The 9626-nt window shown below is 33.5% G+C and overlaps 1 protein-coding gene across 2 annotated transcripts; it reads left to right on the plus strand.

Annotated features, from left to right (window-relative positions):
- Positions 1-249: 249 nt before the first annotated feature.
- LOC112288018 (uncharacterized) lies at positions 250-3966 on the plus strand. 2 transcript variants are annotated; one of them, XM_024531764.2, is made up of 4 exons: positions 250-447; positions 1045-1923; positions 2829-3014; positions 3167-3966. In XM_024531764.2, the coding sequence occupies exons 2-4, from the start codon at positions 1411-1413 to the stop codon at positions 3452-3454; spliced, it is 987 nt and encodes a 328-aa protein (XP_024387532.1). In that variant the 5' UTR covers positions 250-447; positions 1045-1410; the 3' UTR covers positions 3455-3966. The 2 variants fall into 2 exon arrangements, with proteins under 2 accessions (XP_024387532.1, XP_090109609.1); XM_090253483.1 differs by having other exon boundaries at positions 255-447; positions 891-1923.
- The last annotated feature ends 5660 nt before the right edge of the window (positions 3967-9626 follow it).

The raw sequence follows: 9626 nt of genomic DNA on the forward strand, positions 1-9626 counted from the left end.
GTCCACGCTGGCATAGAAGATGTCCCCTCGACGGATCTAGACCACGAACCGTCGGCCGGTCGCAGCAGCCCGACCGGGCCTCGATATTCCGCACTGCAAAAATGTCGACCCGTTCGGTGCCTTCCACCCGGCCCTCGCTGTCAGACGAACGAAAAACATAGGGGAACGAGAGAGCGACGGAAATCGGCGACGATCGTGGGGAGATGGGGTGCGTAGCACAGAGGAGGCGGCTGCAGTGCAGTGCTGTGCTGTGCTTTCCTGCAGCAATATACCTCCGTTTGCACATCGTCCGTTGTTGCCTCTCTGCCTCCTACTCCTCCTCCTCCTCTTCCTGGTGCAGTATCAGCAGCAGCAATTAGTAAGCCTGGCAACTGTCCGACGTTTCAGGTGCTCACTTGGAACGGTGTCTGTCGCCGCCTGAGCAAAGTGCGAACCGGGCCGATCATCGTAAGTCGTCAAAAGCTGGGGTTGAGCTTCTGATGGTCGTTGGACTTGCTGGACTGGTTGGGTACTTGGGTTGTGCTGCAAGCAAGCTCATTTGCACAGGGTTTTCTGTATGTGGGAGCTTCATATGAGAGACAGAGTGAGTGATTGAAAGGAAGTGGTATAGAGAGAGTTTGAAAGGTGATGGGTGTTTTACAAGAGCTGGTGATGGTAATTTTGAGTCAGTCTGAGGTTCAATGAGAGTTCTGTTGGGTTTGGTATTTGCAAGCAGGGTCTCCCCGGTACTGTTTGTTGGTTTCTCCTGTTTGGTTCATGGTGTTTGTCGTATCGCACTCAGCGAGGTTTTGGACTGCGGTAGTGCCCATGTTGAGCGTTTGCCACGAAGTACTGTACGTGTTGCACAAGGGAGCTAATAACCTGCATTGGCTTGTGTGTCTGCTGTTTAGCTAGGTAGATTATGGGCGTTTCCACATCTTGCGCTGCGCTGAGAGTGGGAGGGTTTGTTATTTAATTTACTTGGTGCTGTGTCTAAGAGAATCAATTCAATGCGTGGATTCCGCTGGGTTCTGCTGATAAAGTTGATGCTCGTTGAGCACGCAGGAAGCGAGTTTATGTAGACTCAGCTGAAGAGAAATTGGGACCTGAGCGCTGCCTTTGATTCGGAGTGATCCTCATGAAAACGAGAATGCGGGTGAATTTCGTGGCTGTGCGCAGAGTGATGCGCCTGTGAGAGAAAATCCAAAGAGCTGCTCGTTAGAAGGGAGAAGTCCTAAGGGGTTACTTCGAGTCGTCATTGAAGTCTCTGTATAAAACAGCTTTGACGTCTGAAGTTGTCACTCTTGCAAGCCGACTCGGAAATGCATTGTAGCTTCTAAATCTGCGGTAGGTTAAGATCACTTAGTTGGGTTTACTCGAAGTAAAAGAGAGAGAGAGAGAGAGGGAGGGAGGGAGGGTGGCATAAGTGCCATGTCGAGGTATGGCAGAATGCGAGCGTCATTTGACTCCGATGCCAGCCTGGGGAACTCGCCACCAATGTCACCACCCAGGCATGGGCATCCGGTCTATTTCGTGCAATCTCCTTCGCGCGATTCTGTGCAGGATGTGGACTCGCTCTCGCAGAGCTTCTCACGGGCAACGCCACGGGAAAGCCCATTAGCAAGCCCTATGCATCACAAACACTTCAAGAACGCTTCGACGGACTCGATACCGTTCAGCGCTCACACTCCCAAGCCTGGGTCCCGTCGGGTGCTGCCGCAGCCTAACTTCGTCGGGGGTGGAAAGCCGAAAAAGAGCTATCGACCATGGGCACATGGCACTATCCTCGAAGAGGAGGAAGGCACAGAAGGAGAAAAGAAGAAGAAACTTTCGCGCGTCTGCTTGGTTTGGATCGCCATTTTTTTCACCATCTTCATGTTCTTCGCCGGCGCTCTTCTCTTCTGGCTTTTTACCATGCCCAAGGCTCCCCACGTCACTGTCCAGGTTTGTGAGAAGCATCTTCAACCCCTATTTGTTTTTATCATTCTTGTACTATGCGGCTAATTGTCTCACATTTCAGCCTTCGTTATCTCTGCTCTGAATTATAGTGTACCATGAACATTGGATGTTTTTGTCGCAGCAATAACGGCCTCGTTGTCTTGATCACGTTTCTTGTGCTTCGCTTGTCCCCCATTGACAAATTCTGGTCTTTTCCCGAACCACTGTAGTCCAGGTTTTCCCTGCTTGATTCCGCCATGGTGAATTCCTTTTTTCCAGCGTATTTCATTTCTGAAGTTGCGGTCCTGTATTCTTTCGTGGTACCACCCAGAACTTTTTCATTATTTTGAGTGAAGTAGCGCGTATTATGCAGAACTCCCATCGTTTATGCAGTCATACGTTGACCTCACCATTTACTTGCTGTAGCCCCTACATAATTTGGGAACAAACTTAAGGCGGTCGGTAGTCCAGTTTTCTTCTTGTAGGCTTTGGGCAATCGCAGTAGCCGCGGATATTACTGAGATTAACACAATCTTGGTATACCAGGGTTTTCTTTTAGCCATTGGTTTTAAACAAAGGCTGTAATGAGTTCTGCCGACACAATGTCTCGCCTGTGGCTCAACACAATTTATTTTTGTGGCAGTGCTTGAATAGAACTGATGTCCTCATTTTTTTATTTTTTTTTTATCTTTTATTTTGAAAAAAAAAATCTCGTCTTTTAGTACTCTTCCTCACTTCATTGTCGAATCTTCTAATTTTTTTTGAAGCGTAAGTCTTGCTTTTGCATGCATCTTATAGTGGTATGGGTTGCGTTATTTCTATGCATCAGAACTCACTTGGTGGGATGTTTCAAAAATGGCTTTGGCAATCTCGTTCACCCTCATTGAAATCTGTAATTTGGATTTGTGCAGAGTGCAAGTTTCTCGTACTTCGGTTTAGATGATGGCGTAGACAATTCGGGAGTACAAACAATGGTGGTCTCTCTTAATTCTACAGCAACATTGCAAATGTACAACCCTTCGAGATTCTTTGGTTATCACGTCAAAGATTCTCCAATGGGTCTCAAGTACCTAGATCTACCCATAGCCGGAGGCGTGGTAAAACGACATGCCCAACTTCTTAATGTCTTCCTTCGACGAGGATGCTTGATGTTCAACTTTTACGTGGACTAGAATTCTTCAGTTTTTACTGTGAAGCAAAATATATTAAGTTCAGGTCGTCTAACAAGTTGGGTGTGCTGTCTGCACAGCTCAACTCATTTTATTTGGAGAAAAGCTCTACGAAGAAAGTGACAGTGGCCATTTCTTCTGACAAGCAATTCCTTCATGGGGCGGGCCCAAGTTTCAACGATAGGTATTCCACACCTGGTGCAGGTGTGGAATTGAAACTGGACGGCACGGTTTTCACACGAGCTTATGTGATGGGGCAGATGCTGAAGAACAAGTTCAGCAACAAAGTGGCTTGTACTTTCAAGTTTGCTTCCGGAGGACAAACACAATGGAAAGTGCAACAGCTCTCTTGCCAATATGCATCTTGATAACTTATGAAGGCTGTTGCTGTTGTAGTTTCTATACTTGAGCGGATTCTTTTAAGTTCAACTTGGATGTGTGTGAACTCAAAATGACATGGCGTTCCTATGCACTCGGATCACCGATGGTGAGATCTGGGAGGAGGGGATTGGTCGTACCCTGTGGTTTGATTTATAACTTGCGTATGAGTTTCTCATGTTTGTATTTATATGAATAGGTTCCAGTGCGGTCTTCTCACACCGCCTTGGGCATGAGGCAGTTTTGTCCCGACTTTTCTACCTTGTATTTCTAGCTTTACTCATAACTTGCAATAAACTATGGGGTAGTGTAGATATTGGAAGTTAGGTCAGTAGGTACTATTTTCACCCAACGCAGTTTTCACTTGGACATGTAGATTGACAACGTAGCAAGAGATATATGAATTTGTTGTGATAATATTTGTCACATGAAACTGTGACAAGACTACATCAGTGTTTACATTACTATTACCATATACGTGAAGCTCAAGTGCCCCATACAACTTGTTTGTCTTCTTCGTCACAGACAGATGAGGGCTTGCTTTCATTGTCATGTAACTTGCATTGTGTTCGATCTAATTTGCTGAAACTCCCCGTGAATTACTACGATCAATGCTACTCTGATGAGGACTTGTGTGCAGGATCCTGAGGTTGCTCACAACTAAATAAAGCTTGTCCTAAAAAGTTCAGTAGAATATCTACAAACAATCTATTTGCTGAAGCTTTTTTCGTTTTTTAATACTATTTTTAACTCTGCTAATATTTTTACATCTTAGACTTGAAGTTTTCTTGTCGATGGTTCAAGAAATGTTTTTCTGCAGACTATCATTTGGTCACAGGAAACACATGTCTTTAACCAGTTTAACCAGTTGAGAGTCAGGAGGAGAATCCATCTGCATGATTCTATCCTCCAGATCTTGGCTTTAATGACGTAAGGATATGATTTCAATTCCAACCTATTATGGTCAAAATGAATACATTAGCCTATTTCATAATATCATTTTCAAAGAACCTCATATTTTTAGAGTTTGTTTAGGGCTACATTAGGATTTGATAAGGATTACATAAGGTTTATATTTTTATTATTGTAAATGGTTTTTTTTTTTTTTTTTTTTTTTTTTTTTTTAAAGATTAGTTTATGATTTTTCTAAGTTTTTTTAGTAATTTCTTTCATACTTCTTTTGGATTTAATTAAAATTTGATTATGATTGTTAAGGTTTAAGTAGAGTGTATGTAGGATTGTATTAGACTTGTTAGAGCATTGTTGTTGTAGTTTTCTATTTACCTTCCACACCTAGGTGCTCAATATATTCTCAAGTAAGAATGATTTAGAATATTATCAATCTTGCATTTAACAAGTCATTTGGCTCTAAAAAAATACTTTTGTAAGGATGTGTAACAAAGCTAAGTTGGTCAAAATCTAACGAGGTTGATAGACATAAGAGTCTAATGTTGCAACATCAAGAAAGATTGGAGAACCAAGGAATTGGTAAATATATTAACCATACTTCAAAACATTTGTTTAAATATCATCTACTAAAGATGCATTTTAAAAAAATGTACCTAAGTAGTATAGTTTGATGTATAAACCATCATTGCATAAGCTACATTAAATCTACATATAAATAAGATTAAAGATCATTCAAACCTTAACATGCTTTAGTACGTGAATGACCTTTGCAAGGCCATTTAGCAATGTATAAATTAATAGAACCTAATCTTATCAAATCTTTATTACTAATAAAGATGATATTTTAAGAAAATTAACTTAAATAATGATTAATAGCAAAAATAAAGTAATTACTTAAGATATAAAGCTAATAACCTTTGGAGATGATGTTGGATTGTTGGATTATATATTATTCTAGTATTTACATAATTGTATTACTTAACCTTAAGCTTGGCTTCTAATATTGCTACTAAATTGGTACAAATGCTTGCAAAGAATTCCACAAGGATAATATCTTGATTTCGTAAATGCCAACAAATATAACAAGCAAAGGTAGATGATAAGAAATAAATTGAAACCTCCAAAGACTTCAATACAATTACAATCTTTTAGCATTGCTAAGATAGTTTTATAAGTGTATTCTATGAATAAAATAGATCTTTATAATATCTTGTAAGAACCTCTAAGTATGGTGAATCATATTATTTGATAAAATTGGACATATATGTCAATATTTTGTATAGTAGAATTGGTCCACAAGGTAAATTAGATGCTAATGTACTACAATCAAATAAAATTTTTATTGATATAATCATGGCAATTGCTACAATTGTCACATGAATAAATTCATTTTTCTTCTTACTATTGGACCACCTTGATCTAATTCATGTATCAATAAGAGTCCAATTATTTAAACCAAAATTCAAAGAATAAAGTATATATTGATTAAATAAAATATCATAGTTAGTATTATTACTCACTACACATTTTAAAGAACAAATGTGAGTAAAGTGGTTAAGATCCATTGTAAAAAGTCAACTACAATAGCTATTTAGTATAGCCAATAGTCTACTTTGCACTTCCTAGTAAAGTAATAATGATATAAGGACAAGGCTCAAGATTTGCAACATTTAAATTTAATTTTTAGCCAAGCTACTTATTAATTATTATTGATTGAACATCAAAGTCTATCTTAATATGTAAAGATATAGCACAAGTAGCATAGCCACTAGATAGCTAAGAATAAATTCATTATTGTCATTAATTAGACTCACCATTTGTAGGCACAAGTTTCAATATTTTTGAGCAAGTCTAATTGTAACATTTAATAAATATGCTTTTATGTAGCCAATAGTTCTATGGTCAGGATATGTTGTTGGAGCATTATTATATTAATATGCCAAAATACCACTCTTGAAAATTAATCAAACTTGTATTGACAAAGCAAAGCAATTAAGGTAGAATGATAAGACATTGAAGCTAGAAGATGTGCAGTAGTTAAGCTACAATGGATAAAGCAATAGGATAGAGTATATAATGCAAGATGGTTGTACTATTGGATATATTAAGATATGCAATGAAATATTAGTTGCAATACTATTGCCCTTATAGGATTGTAATATAGGATGCAAAATCAATATAATACAAGGCTTGGATATTCATTGCAATACAACATCACAAGTTAGTATAGAACAACACAATTTTTAAATTAAGATGATAAGTCAACAGAGGCATTAGATTACAATATTGATTATCATATTATCTTATTTTTATTTTATTGTTTGAATTGTACATTGCTAGAATTCTAATACAAAGTTCTTTAGGTGGTGCAATACAATGAATTTGTATGGTATTATTTGGTGGGGGTGCATTTACATTTGTTGTTTCTTTTTCAAACTAAAAAAAAATTAAAAATTAAAAATTAAAATAATTTATAAGTATAATTTGTGAATTACAAAATGGCAGCCAATTACAACATATATTGGTAAGAGTGACATCACTTTGTAGCTCTTGACAACAACCTACAATGATAGGACTTGAATCAAAGGAATTAAGAACAAGCATTTGATTTTTGCTATAAAGAGCTCTAACATGGATATAAAGTCATGCAATGATACAAATTGCAGTTATAAAATTTATACAATGAAAGAACTAAAATGGTTGCAAATCACACAATAATATAAGTTTTATAGTTATACAAGATAATACTAATGTATAATATATTGTCTTGCTTGAGAATGCATTAGACAGTTAATTGTGGAATGTAAAATTGGAAAATACAACAACAAAGGTTCTAATAACTTTAATAGAAACTTAAATAAATTCTAATTAAATATTGATTATTTAAATCAAATCTTAATTAAATCTTAAGAAATATTAAATAAATATTTTTTATAAATAAAAAATAAATCATAAATAGAAAATAAATCATTACTAAAAAATATTAAATAAATAACAAAAAATCTTAATCAAATTCTATTATAATTATAAATAAATTCTAAAAAAAATATTATAATTTTTTAATGAAATTCTAATAATTTTTTAATAAAATTATAATAATTTTTTAATAAAATTATAATAATTTTTTAATAAAATTCTAATAAAATTCTAATAAAATTTTAAATATATATATATATATATATATATATATATATATATATATATATATATATATATATATATAGCTATACTTTCACAAAAAATTCTTCAATTAAATGAACAAATTTTTTAAGATAAAAAATATCTCATTAATCCTAAAATTTAAATATCTAAGTTCTTAATACAATTAAACTCCTATATCTTTTAATTTAACTATTTAATTAATTATATAATTATAATATATATTTAAGATAATCACATTTATGAATCCACAAATTTTCACTCACAACATCTATTAAAATATTCACAAATTTCTTATATATATAAGCTACTTTATTTTCTAAAATCTAAAACTATTCAAAACATCTTTTACTTTGAAAAGCTCTCAAAAAGATAATATCTATCTAAATCACTTGACATCAATGCTAAAAAAAACTTCCTTAAAGTGTACTCTCTAATTTCACTTTTTAATCAATAAAAATGCCCTAAATATGCTATAGATGCATAATTTTCTGCCTTGAAGTGTGATTTTGATCTTAGTTTATATCCAATCTTCTCTAAGTACCCATTTTTGGTTTTATAAGATAATTTTTCATAAAAACTATTCTTAATTTTTTTTAATATACCTATATTATTTAAATTTTTAATATATTTTATCTTATTTTTTATGACTATAAAAAGTAAATAAAAGTATTTTTTTATAAAAAGCCAAAAGTAACACTAAAAATTATAACTACTTTACTATCTTTTATCTATGCTTTGCTACTATATTTTTTAATTAGGTTCTTCTATAATAGAACTTATATTTTTAACTTTTACTATATATTTAATTTATAATACATCAAAATATAATAACAAGGTTAATTTTTGGATTTAAAATATATATAATTCTTAACTACCAAGTTTGGAAGTCCACTTCATGAGTATAGAAAGTCTAAACTTAATTATTTTTGAGTCATTTTTATATAAAAAATATCTAAAGAAGCCAGTGGTATTCTTAATTTATAAAACAAAGATAATTTAGAGCATTAAAGTGGCATTTATTCAATACTATTTGATGATTAAATTATTATGTTTTTGATTTTTTTTTCTTTTTTATATTTTATTTTTTTTAATTTTTTATTGTTGTCACAAATTTTGTGATTATAAATATGAACCATAGACATGTGCTAATTAGTCTAGTTTACTTATGATTTTTGATTTTGTGTTGTTGGAAATGAAGATCATGTATAGATTTCTTATTTTTGTTATTAGTACCTTTTTATAGTTGTAAGTATTTTTTTAGAGGTTTCTTTTTAGGTTGCTCTATTTTGTGTTGTACTAGTTAATATTAATAGACATATTATATAGATAAGATCAGATTGATGGCCAATGTAATCTTTTCGATTATTGATTTATTGGTTTATTGGACTTGTAGTGATCAAGAAGTAACTGTTAGTAAATTACAAAGATTAATAGTGGTTGTATCCAAAAGTTGCTATTAAATCTTTAGATAATCACAATCATTCAAGTAGTCTATTTTATGGTACATACTAAGAATTGATATTATCAATCTTCTTTACTAGATTACTTGAATAGTGACCACATTCAAGACTTTGAGCCAAAAATTGATACTAACAATACTTTTCAATTTATTTCAATGTCAAGTACAACTAAAAAACTTTAAATTTTGGATGTCAATATATTTTACAAGATGGAGAACAATCCTTACAACATGATAAGAAATTAACTCTCAGGAGGAGTTGGAGGCATTTCTTTGCCTAATTGGAAGCTTGAGCTCCAAATATGGATAAAAAAAATATCAAAGATCTCTAATTTTTAATAAATGGAAAAATTTTGAGCTACTATTATAATCTTTAGAGCATGAGATGCTCCAAATATATGGAAGATGGAGTGAAGATCACTCCTTTGAATTACAAGAAGTAGAGCATTATTAAAAGACAAGAATAGAGTTCATTTTAGCTCTTAAAGAGGGTATTATTTCAAGTATAATGCCTATAGTGATGGAAGAGGATCCACTTCAAGCAAAAATTGGAACATCTTCAAAAAAAACCAATAGTCTTAAATAATAATTTATTAATTTTATTATAAATGATTCAAGCAATGAATATAAAT

Source organism: Physcomitrium patens, chromosome 10 (genome assembly GCF_059467195.1).
Source record: "Physcomitrium patens ecotype Gransden chromosome 10, ASM5946719v1, whole genome shotgun sequence".
In the NCBI taxonomy this organism is placed as follows: domain Eukaryota; kingdom Viridiplantae; phylum Streptophyta; class Bryopsida; order Funariales; family Funariaceae; genus Physcomitrium; species Physcomitrium patens.

Excerpts from the sequence above, each read along its gene's own strand:
- LOC112288018 (XM_024531764.2), top strand. The coding sequence starts at position 1,411 with ATGTCGAGGTATGGCAGAATGCGAGCGTCATTTGACTCCGATGCCAGC. Across the intron at positions 1,924-2,828 it reads CTCCCCACGTCACTGTCCAG|AGTGCAAGTTTCTCGTACTT; the intron begins GTTTGTGAGAAG and ends GGATTTGTGCAG. Across the intron at positions 3,015-3,166 it reads TACCCATAGCCGGAGGCGTG|CTCAACTCATTTTATTTGGA; the intron begins GTAAAACGACAT and ends CTGTCTGCACAG.